At 41.3% G+C, this 12,219-nt stretch overlaps 2 protein-coding genes across 6 annotated transcripts in view; both read left to right on the top strand.

The window, feature by feature from the left end:
* The first annotated feature begins 8,238 nt into the window (after positions 1 to 8,238).
* On the top strand, positions 8,239 to 8,766 carry LOC126481990 (uncharacterized). The gene has a single exon (XM_050105954.1). The coding sequence runs from the start codon at positions 8,239 to 8,241 to the stop codon at positions 8,764 to 8,766; it is 528 nt and encodes a 175-aa protein (XP_049961911.1).
* Positions 8,767 to 10,022: 1,256 nt separating this feature from the next.
* Positions 10,023 to 12,219, top strand: part of LOC126480828 (enolase-phosphatase E1) — a 42,785-nt gene continuing 40,588 nt past the window's right edge. For all 5 annotated transcript variants that reach the window (XM_050104170.1, XM_050104173.1, XM_050104171.1 and 2 more), the window contains exons 1-3: positions 10,023 to 10,173; positions 11,556 to 11,657; positions 11,816 to 12,006. In XM_050104170.1, coding sequence (XP_049960127.1) covers positions 10,063 to 10,173; positions 11,556 to 11,657; positions 11,816 to 12,006 — 404 coding nt within the window. In that variant the 5' untranslated portion in view covers positions 10,023 to 10,062. The remainder of the gene's footprint in view (positions 10,174 to 11,555; positions 11,658 to 11,815; positions 12,007 to 12,219) is intronic.

Below are 12,219 nucleotides of genomic sequence, written 5' to 3'. Positions count from 1 at the left end.
AGGCTCTCAGTGTTCTGGAATATCACCCCATCACCCCTGCATCGAATGTAAATGAGGGATCCAGCCTGAAACTGAAAACATAGAAAGCCTTGGCAAATCCATTCGCATGTGAAGGGGAATTTAAAGTAGACTGTGGCTGCTGTGAGAATTTGGATCGATAGTCTGCCTTTGGCAGGGCAACAGAGCAGATGCGTCTGTGTTTACCGTGTGCGGAACGTGAGCTCGCCTTGTTTACTTTTTGCCAGCTTACCGTATACGATACATGGCGAAGAGTTACCGTAAATCTACAATCCGATTTACTTTCTGTAACGATTATGCCCGCCACAAAGCACTCAATGTAGAGCGTTTTCTGAGAGAGGAAGTGAAGATCCCGACGAACAATATTATCGGCATACATTTGTCGATCGTGAGCAGGACGGTCTATGTTAAAATCATTAACGACGTGGCGTGCGAATGCATCCTACGTGAGACCAAACAGGGGCTCCGTTTTTGTCATGCTGATAGCAGTGTGGGGGCAGTAACCATCAACCACGTGGGCTTAGGTAAGCGTACGAAACGCATTTTCAAATCGCCATTCAAACTTCCTGCTGAGGAAGTCAACGCGGCACTCCTACCATATGGCATAGTCCACAGCCATTTTGTGGAGAAGTGGACTTAGTTTCAGACATATACTGTCATAAACGGCTTCTGACAGGTCACCATTGATCTCTGAAGCCATGTCCCGTCCTACTTACAGATTGGCGGATGCTGTGCAATAATTATATACGACGGCTAGCCTCGGATCTGATCCGGGTGCGACAAAGAATGGCACCTACGATCCGAATACCTACAACGGTGTATTAAACAGCTCCAGCTGCCTAACGACCACCCACGTCGCAACCTAGGGTGCTACCGGTGATCTATGCCCCTGCTCTAGCTTCTCCTACCGCTTCCCAACGCCGCCCTCCACAAACGAACCTAACCAGACACCAACGGAGAGCGCATTGGACGGCCAACCGCCTCGACCGGCCGTCGACGCCGCTCCGACGATGCCGACGCGACAGCCCGCTGACCCTTCCCTCGTCAACACGATGGAGATCGACTCGCTCATAGCGGCCTTCCTGCCAGAGCAAAGCAACTCCCTTCTGTCGTCGGACACAGAGGGTCGCATAAGAAAAAAACGATTTCCGAAACGTCGCAAGAGAAGGCATCGCACCGTTTCCAGCCAAGAGGAGACAGTGGAAGTCGAGAATGACACAACCGTCGACCAGCACGACGCCCCCAAATCCTCTACTGCCGACGAAGACGTTATGAGCATGGAGACATCCACCGGTGTGCCTACACCCGTCTCCCCAACGCCCGATGCAGACGCTGAAATACTTCATGGACATAGCACAGCCAGCTACACCACGAACCATTAAATCATCTTCTGCAGACATAATGGACGATGCACTGGTGCCCACCACCAAGGCGTGGCTTGAAGAGGAGGTCAAGGAGCAGGACGTGTTATGGGCCCTGTGCTGTCGGAGCCGATCCACTAATCATACTCTCCCCAGGATCATCTGAGGACGAGCGAGATAACATTCCACTGTGACGCCCATGCCCTTGCACCGAAGCCAGACTAGTCCAGCCTCCAGCTGTCCACCACCAGGCCTACCGGGTATCAACCATCAACGCCAACAACATCCGTTCTGGGGTGAAAATCCGCCTTATGCAGGAGATGTTCTGGGCTGCTGATATTGATTTCGTCCTTCTGCAGGAAGTTCACTTGGCCAGTCTCCTGGATATCAATGGCTACACCGCCCACAGGTGATCCTATGGGCTGTGGAGTGGCCATCTATGTCTGCCACGGGATTTCTGTCACTGATGTCACCTTCCTTCCATCAGCTCAGGGCATGGCACTCACTGCCATTGGGACACACATCATTAATATCTACGCTCCTTCAGGCACTGACCAACGACATGAATGGGCCCAGTTTTATTCAGAGGAAATCGCCACCCTGTCTTTAGGGCAATATGACCACCGCCTACTAGGAGGTGATTTTAACTGTGGTCTGCACCTTGAAGATCAGATTCCACACTATACTACATGCCAGGAACTACGTATAGTGGTGCGGGAGCTCCTGCTTCACGATACCTGGGAAGTTAAACACGGCGACCTTTCTGGCCGTACCTTTCTTACCAGTCATTCTGCAAGCCGAGTAGACAGGATATATGCCTCACAAACTCTTAAATTTGCGATACGGGACGCCAAACGCTGGCCATTGGCCTTCTCCAACCATTGCGCTTACATCTGTACGGTTCTCCTTCCGCCGCAATCTGTATGGCGCAGCCGTGGGCCATGGAAACTAAATACTTCTCATCTGCATTACCTGAGTTGTCGCCAACAAGTCACTGAGACGTGGACAGCCTGCAAACGACGCCTTCCCCGCTACTACCCGACTTTGGCATAGTGGATAGACTACACCAAACCAGCGATCTAGAGGACACTAATGAGAGACGGGAAGGACTTGGCCGACTGGCATCGCAACACTGCTGACTTCTATTATGCGATTCTCCGTGATCTGGACACTCAACCGCCATTCCCAGACAACCAACTGGAACGGCGAGGAACTAAGGCGAGGATAATTGCGCTGGCACGCCGGAAATTGCAATGGCTGGTAATACGTACGCGTCGCCACGATCATGCGGGTTTTGAAGCTCCATCCATGCATCTTATAGTGTCCGATGAACGATGACGTCGTAGGCAGATCATCAACACTCTGACCACGCCTCATAGCATGCAGGTGACCAATCAGAATGACATCGTACACACATTCGTCGAACACTACCGTCGTACTTATAGTGAAGAAGATGCTGATATTGAAGGAGACGACTCCATTTTCCATTACGTCACGCTTACCCTCCGCCACACAGAGGTGGATGCTTTGACAGTGGTGGTCACACGAGACAAAATCGACAATGCAATCGACAAGGGTGCAGTCAACAGATCACCCGGCATTGGCGTCTTACTGATTGTGTTTTACCGTGCCTTCAAGGACCTCATGGAACCGTGGTGGACGATTATGTATTGAGAACTGATGACATCTGACCAAGCAATCCCATCGGCCTTTGTTGAGGGCATCATCACACCAGTCCACAAACCAGCCCATGGTTAATGGTAACGAGTTACAGATCGCTCACCCTAATCAATACCAATTACAAGATTTTTCCCTCGCTTACTGGCAATGCGTCTCTGAACAATACTCCCTCATATCCCCTCCTGAGGGCAAACGATGCCTGGGGGACAGGTTACCGCACAGACTGCCACAGGGGAATGCCAAGACTTAATTGCGATGGTGGCGGCCTGCAGACTCCGTGCAGTGGCCGTCGCTATAGATTTCAATATTGCCTTCGATAAAGTGCGCTATCGTTTCCTGTTTTTGGCGGTGGACCGAATGGACATCCCCTCTCCGTTCCTCGAAGTTCTACAGCGTCTTTACAACAGTGCCAGTTCATGTGTCCAAGTCAATGGATGTTTAGCAGGGCCGGTACCCATTTGCCATTCCATATGGCAAGCGTGCCCCCTCTTACCCTCCTGTATGCCATTGCCCTTGAGCCCCTCATTGAGGGCTTGAAAACCATGCTCTCTGGACTCAAACTTCGCCAGCATGCTTTTCGCTGTCAGCCACATGCTGATGACCTCCTCCTCCTCATTCGCTCCGGCTCTGAGATTCGAATGGTCCTTGAAAGAATCACACGTTACGGTGTTGCCACTGGCAGTGCCATGAATGTCGCCAAATCTTCTGCAGTGCACGTTGGACGAGGCCTCCAGGGAGGTGAAGTGGCACCTCTGCCACTTGTGCGGATTTTCCGGTAATTAGGCATTGCCTTTACCCCCATGGCTCACACACAGTGGCAACGAATTTCCGTCGTATATTACACGTCATCCGCAACGACGTCCTCCAGAACCTCCTGCGCCACCAGGGCACACTTTAACGCATTGAGTTTCTTAATCATTATGTGGCATCAAAATTAGTCCACATTGGGCAAGTTCTCCCTCTGCCGACGGCGGTTGGGCGCAGCCTTCAGGCAGCCTTTGGGTATTATGTCACAGTGGGTTCCATGTTCAAAGTCCGTTATGAGACACTTACCCTGGCCTCACAGGATGGTGGCCTCGGGCTCGTCAATGTCTGTATGCGACCTGTGGCCTTGTATATGAGTACCATGAGAAGACAGTGGACCAGACGGGACACATCTCTAACACACAGCTTGCTTGAGGTCCCCCTGCCTGCTTCCACCCCACCACCGTCCGCCACATTGTACTTCATTTGTCTCACGTTTCGACCTTTTTTCGTTGACTAGAGTTACACACAAATCAGTCTCCCACATACGCGCCCACCCGGGACAAAGGATTTTTACATCTTACTATTGCGCCGTGTTCCCTAGAATGTTATGTAGACCAAACATCCCTCCATCCAGTAACCCATAGTGTGGACTAGCATCCACCACCCCTTCCTCCCTATGGACGTCCGGGCACTGTAGTATCACATCGTCAGTAGGAAATTTTCCACGAAACAGTGACTGCACAACATAGGCTTGTCAGATTCCCCTCTTTGTCTCCTTTGCCAGAAACTGGAGACTGATGATCATTGTCTGACATGCACCTCTTCGCAAGATGTCTGGCGTTTCCTGCAGCAAATCATTGCCTACTATCTCTGAGTGCCACCAGACTCAATAGTACCTCGAATGTTTCAATACCCGGAGGACAAACATTTTCCGTCCACCGTTTACGTGGGTGAAGGGGTGGGAGGCCGCTTACCTCTTTCATGAGGGACCTAAATCCTGCCTCTAAGTCTGGACTTATTTATGAACAGCCCATGCAGCTGTCGAAAACACGCCACATTACCAAACACTATTTGCTAACTATGTTCGAAGGGTCTTTGTTAGACCTCCACTAAGTTGGGGGGGGGGGGGGGGGGTGCCTGGAGCAGAGGGCACCTACCGTCTACCCCTCACTTTATGAGCCCATTAAAGTCTCGTAAATGGTGTCATGTCATTTATCTAAATACCTGTTAGTTTTAAGCATTAACAACAGGTTATGGGCCAAGTTGACAGATTTTACCATACAACAAATAAAGTTGGGAAAATTGATTAATTAGTTCAGTACTTAATTCACAGTCACGGCTCAGGAGATGGATAAGTACAGGGTATCATTGTTCGATAGCATGTTTTTTAACAACTGGAAATTTAGGATTGAAACGCTTTTAACTGATCTGGAATTATTGAGTTTTGTGGAAAAGTCCTACATGGGAGTGATAAGAGTCTGCTTAGGATGACACAAACGAACAGTGCAACAGAAGAAAACTCTTCTGAAAAAACTTAGCAAAACGATAAGAAGTGAAAGTCACAAATAATTCAAAGAATTACAGACAGTTTCTTGGAGTATGCTAAGGACAAGGAAACTGCCTATGATTTGCGGAATTTGGTAACTCGAACTTCTGAGATAAAATGTAAGGCTAGTTAACTTTTATTAAGAAAGTCTCTGATGACTATGAAGGTTAATGCAAATGATGATACTCTTGAAAATCATTTTTTGAAATTTGATAAGTTAACATATGATTTTAAAGTATCAGGTACAAACAATCCCCCAGAATATGAAGTGGTTGTTACTGCTCTGGAGGCCATTCAAGTGAGCAGTTGAGTTTTGTAAAGGGTAGACTATTAGATGAACAAGCAAAATGTAGTAATTCTAAAGGTAACAAAAGGTCATTAAATGAATTGTCTTCATCAACAGAGTTTGTCTCACAGTAAGGTGAAGGGAAGTTTCGAGTGATAACCACGTTTCCAGGTATATATGAAACAACCAAAGCTTAGTCCAAACATATTTGTTATAGATATGGAAAACCATATCATATTAGGACACAATGCAAAGTTACATCGCCACAAAAACATAAAAGTTATAATCTGCATATATATGGCGGAAAATGTGCAAGCAATAGATGATTTTTAAAGTAATTCTTCTTTCTTGCCAAAACAAACACATATTTGTTCCCAGAAAGATTGGGGAAGTTGATATTGAAAGCATTGTCTGTGGAAAGAAATTTCAAATAAAAATGAAATATGTTCTTTTGGTATGAGGTTTACTAAATAATTTAATGTCATTGTGTAGACTAAAAATGGATGGATACTGCATTATTTTTGAAAATTCAGTGGGTTAAATTCGAAAGGGTGATAAAGTTAAAGCTGTAGCCCACATGAAAGATTCAGGCATGTATAGCCTTTAAATCAAACTCAGTAAGAGTTCTATGTTTATTGTTTATGTTTCAGATAGTGATGTAGACCTTCGGCATAAATGTAGAGGACATTTGAGCCTTAAAATATGAAGAAACATCATTACCATCAGAGGGACTGGACAAAGTATAGTTTTCTGAACCTGTAAATAAATGTTTGGCCTGCAGAGAGGATAAACAAACACGGTTACTAAATATTCAGTCTCATGGTAGAGCCAAATAACCACTTGAACTGATATGTAGCAATGTACTTGGACTAATAATGCCTGTTTCTTTTTACAGAAAGAGACATATAGTGACTTTCACTGATAATTATATTCACTTCACAGCGAATTACACTCTTCAATCAGTTTTTGAAGTGTTTCATTATTTTAAAGTACACTGTGGACTGACTATCGCTAATTTTAACACGAAAATTGGCAGATTTAGATGTGATATTGATTATGAATGCATTTCAAATGAAATGATAAAATTCTTTGAAGAAAATGGGGCACAGTTCGAATTTATCATAAGGTACACTCCTTAGCAAAATGGAGTGGGATAACAACTAAATCGTACTATCATTGTAAAGGCTCCTTATATGGTTGTTGTACACACACTTGGAAAGCAATTTCGATCAGAAGCGGTATTGGCAGCTGTTTTTATCATGAATCGTAGTCCTACTTCAGCTTCAGATGGAGAAACTCTGGCAATGGGGTAGTATAGATGGAAGCCAAATTTGAAGAAACTTACGTGTTTTGGTGTATTGCATACTCACACATTCCAAACTAGCAATTGACAAGAAAGTTTGACACCAGGTCATTAAAATGTTTAGTGACTGGACATTTTCCCAATGGTTGCAGATTATGGTGTCACAAACAACACAAAATTAAATGAATTTTATCCACAGAGGAGGCTGTTGAACTCTGTGACTATTCCTTTATAGGGTTTAGAAATATAAATTTCGTGTTACAGGGTGTAGAAAAATTTTTCTAGGCCATATAACACAAAATTATGTTTGGAAGAGACATAATTTTTGAGAAAGTAAGATTCTATTTGAAGGTGAAAGTAGTAATGACTGGATCTTGAAGGAGACTGTTCAGATAGATAACACAACGCAGAAAGTACCAGGAGCTCAAGAACATCAGAATAAAACTAACTCTGAGTCAACTGAACAATCTGTTAAAGATACCACAGACCCCTGTGACTTAGGGAGAAGTTAAGGAAGCAGAATCTCTGCGGAAAAGAAATAGAATAAAAAGAACACTGAAATACTTGGAGGATTGTTGAGTGTTAACCTTGAAGGCAGAAGCACTTTTGAAAAACTTACCTCAGAATTTTAAACATGTGAAAGGTTGTCATGATATAGAAGAATCGAGAAGAGCAATAAAGGAGGAGTTAGCTAATGGAAGTTAGACTTAGATTCCACTTCTAGCAGTTAAACGAGCCATTGACACTAAGTAGGTGTTCAAAGTAAAAAGAAATACATCTGGAAATACTGAAACGTATAGGGTGTGTTTAATAATTAAAAGGATACGACTATGGGGAGACATATTCTCCACTCGCATGCCTCACAACATTGAGAACTTTTCTGTGTTGTTGATTTGTTTATAGAACTGCTAGATGTACAAAATGCTTTCCTGGAGGACTGACTGAAGAAATTTATGACACTTCCTCTATGGGTAAAGATTAAGGAATGATTTCTATGCAAACACAATAAGCTTTATGTGGACTGGTGCAGGCAACGAGAACTTGGAATTCTGTATTTGACTACTTTATGAACGAAATAAGGTTTCCACAATCCAAAGTTGATAGGTGTCACTACGTTGATAGCACTGATGATTATAATACATATATGCTACAGTATGTAAATGATATTCTAATTGCTGGAAACTGTAAAACCGAAACTACCAATATCAAGAATAAATTGATATTAAAATTTCGAACATAAGAAACTGTAGAATCAAAATCATCCTTTAGAATAAATATACAGAAGACCAATGGCAAAATGTTCCTTAGTCGATGTGTTTATCTTGAAAATTTATTGAAAAGATTGAACAGGGGAGACTGTAAACCCTGTAAAATACTGGTGGAGGTCAAATCCAGTGAAGATACTTTTGGTGACATGATTCAAAATAATTCATACACAGAATTAATAGGTTGTTTGATGTACGTAATGACAGCTACAAGACAAGACATAATTGAATCAAATAACTATTTGAGTAGACATCAATATAAACCAATAGAATTCTACTGGAAAAGTTTGAAACGAATTCTTCAGTACATTAAAGTAACATTTGATGTTGGTCTGTGTTACAAAAAGGGAAGTCAATTGCTCTCCTCTGCTATGTTGATTCTGACTGAGCAAGTGAAGAAGATGGGAGACCTGCAAAAGGATACATCTCTAAGTTTTTGGAAGTACTGCTTGTTGGGCTACAATGAGACATACATATGTTTCACTATCTTCAGCAGAAGCATAGTATATTGCTTTGGCTACAGCTACAACAGACACCCTGTGGATGAAGAATCTTCTTGACAAATTTAAAATATATATGAAAACTCCGACAATTTATGAAGATAATCAGTCAGAAGTGGAAACATAGGCAGCTCAAGATTGTGAATATTAAATACAGTTTTATGCATCAGCTATTAACGAAAGACATCTGCAAATTCGATCCATTAGGTTCAAGGAACAAGTGGTAGATATTTTAGCAAAAGAACTATAAGTGTACAGTTTAATAGACTGTATCTGAAGCTGGGAATAATCAGTCAGAAGTGGAAACATAGACAGCTGAAGCTTGTGTGTATTGAAAACAGTTTCATACATTAGCTATTAACAAAGGAATCTGAAAATTCAATATATTAGGCCCAAGGAAAAAGTGGTAGATATTTTAGCAAAAGAACTACAAGTGTACAATTTACTAGATTGTATCCAAAGCTGGGGATAGAGAAATTTTCAGATACCTAATGAAATTATTAAATCGTCGGGGTGGGGGGTGGTTGGTGGGAGGGTGTGTGGAGTGTTGAAGTAATGACAAATTTAATAATTATGTTTTAACTTATTTTCTCTTTTCTTGTATGTGCTTTTCTCTGCCTCTCCTTCTTCATTCTACATCTTTTCTTCATGTTTATACAGTGGTCGTAATAATTGTGATAAGTAATACAGTGACATTAATTATTTAAATATCTAATATTAACAACTCATACTGTCTTTTTGTATCACGGATAGTACCTCATATTCTCACTTTCAGCATTCCATACTGGCCTAAGCCAATTTACATTGTGTTGACATCCCATCCAGGGTGAACAAGCCACCATTTAGTAGGAACGTCGCCTGACATTCCATTTCGTTCCGTTGGCGTATCGGCCTTTATTGCATAAAATGTCTTGTCATCTTACCATACCCAGTCACTTCAGTCTCAGTACTGCACCGATATAAGTAAAAAAGAATTCCTAAACGTACAATCACATCAGATACCTATGGAAAGAAACAGGAACTTGTAGAACTTTTTTGAAATACATTATTTGACAATTAAAAGCTTTTTTGTTACATGTTGGAAAATGGTTTTTAATACAATAGCAAAAGGCGCTATGAACTTGTAATCACGAAACATGATATTTGTATTGCTTATCAATTTACTAGTTGTACGACCTGCCTTGTGAAATTTGTTTCTAGACTTCTACCTTTTATAACTATCGAATGCCGGATAAGAATGTATCGCGATGGTGCTGCCGCTCATGGTGCGTCCCTTGACTTAGTTTTCTCAAACCTGATCTTTGTCGTCAGCTCACCGGCGGGAAGGCTGTCGGTTAGGTGCTGTCGCTCGAGAAGATGACTACGACATCTGAAAAAAGAGCTAATGAGACTGATGATGTATATTATAAGGCAAATGTAGTTTTAGTTGATATTGAAGGTACCACCACTTCGATTGATTTTGTTAAGGTGAGTGTAATTTGCTCTATAAGCGTAAGACCTGAAGTAACGGGAAACTGACGACATTTTTAAACTTTTTTTTTTGCTTACTCTACCGTCATTTTGTACACTGGTGCAGTGCGTTTCAGGTTTCTGTCCAGATTTTGGGGAAAAACTGAAGTTTCAAAAGAGAACTTGACCCCGTGCTTTTCCTTAGCCCTAACTTGTCCGTTAGAATTAACCATAAAATAAAACCGTTTATTTTCCAATTGTGATTGTAATGAATACCTGTGTGACAGTTCAAAATATAAGACAGAATTTACATAAAGACGTATTTATCTCCATTTACCATTTCTTTTAGGGCCTGTCTTACTAAAGAATTATGGGCCATAACTATGTATGATGAATCAGAGGAAAGTTTTAGTAGCAACTATTCCACACTATAAAGAATACTCAGAAACGGATGCAATATGAGAATAGAAAATGAAATTGTAACAGTATTTCAATAATTCAGCTCAGTATAGTCGAGCTAACAGTCGGATTCGAATGTTGTTAAATGTGTGTGGGGAAAAAGAATTGAAGTTGGCTTCCACAGAACTTTACTGGACAGATGTGAACAACCTCCCTCCCTTTCCTTAGCAATACATGTATAAACGAGAACCACACTGGAGTTCTTAGTTGCGGCAGTGATGCACTGTTACATTTGTTTATATGAAATGGGCCTATGAAATCCACTTTTCTGTGAGGCATTGTATCTGGTACATCAGTTTCTAAGTCTTACCTTCTGCTGACCACTGAATAGTTAGACATAATTATTTATGTATCTTAATCATTTGTGTGTGTAAAGTGAAAATGTTTCAGCATAAAAATTCCATTGAAAATTCTTTTTAATCTTAATTGCCAATGTAAATATATTCAAAAATCAGGAAAACTAACCTGAAAGTTTCTGAAACTTATCACAAGATTTTAGGTACTGGAAGTAGCTAATTTTGAAATGGCCTTGGCACTGAAAGTGTTAAGATTGAAATAATTTTAATATGTTACGATTTAGCTGTACTTTCAAAACTATTGCTATTACCAGCTGTAATTGTTATTAAATCAATGATATTGATTGCCATTTTAACCAAATGAGCTAAGATATCACAATGGCTATGGTTTCGTATAGTTTTTAGAATAGTTGCTGTTAACCATTAACTGCAGTTTCATTAATTGAGCTTACCAGACTTCAGAATTGTTTAATGCTCCATGTAAATAGTTAGCAAGGTAGTCGATAGCCTAAACTGATTTCATTTTCTAAATAGGCCTAGTTTACAAAATGTTAAACCTCATTTTATTCTTTAGAATGTTCCACAACACTTCTGAATGCACAGACAGTGAATACAGATGTTTGTAATCATAAATTAAATTTCCAGAACACCCTTTTCCCATACGTGAGGAAAAATTTAGACGTGTATTTGAAAAGCAAGTGGAATGATGCTGAATTCAAAGAAGACCTAAAATTGCTCCGAGAGCAGGTAATGAAATAGCTATCAGGGAAATGCTGTTTTGGTATTTAATGTATACTTGGTGAAATCCTATTATTTCATTGACACTAGAAAACTGATTCAGTACAGAAAGTAATTTCACTTTAAAAAGTCACATTCCTCTTTATTTTAATGCAATTCATCATTAGTCTAAACAGGACGAAGCAGATGGTACAGAAGGCTTTGTTAAAATACCAGAGGGTGTCTCAGAAGATATTTCTGAGGATGTGAAAAAAAATGTTTTATGGCAGATGGACTTGGATCGTAAAACTAAAGCACTGAAGCAGCTGCAGGGACACATATGGCGAGATGCTTATAAGAAAGGAGAGGTTAAAGCTCAGTAAGTACATATTTTCCATAAACTAAAATGTATGTAAAGCTTAGTTAAAAGAAAATAAACTGAAAATTGTGCAGTCCATAATGGACTTTCTTTTGGCCAATGTAAGTATCTCAAAGGTTAATTGTGTTTACAATGAGAATAGAAAGTATTGACTGAAGTTGTACTTACATAAGTCAATAAAACACTTCTATGTGAATTTGGAACAAATAGGGT

The sequence above is a fragment of the Schistocerca serialis genome, chromosome 5 (genome assembly GCF_023864345.2).
Source record: "Schistocerca serialis cubense isolate TAMUIC-IGC-003099 chromosome 5, iqSchSeri2.2, whole genome shotgun sequence".
Taxonomy (NCBI): Eukaryota; Metazoa; Arthropoda; class Insecta; order Orthoptera; family Acrididae; genus Schistocerca; species Schistocerca serialis.
The sequence above is the reverse complement of the archived record's forward strand: the minus strand, read 5'-3'. Positions and strand labels throughout refer to the sequence as shown.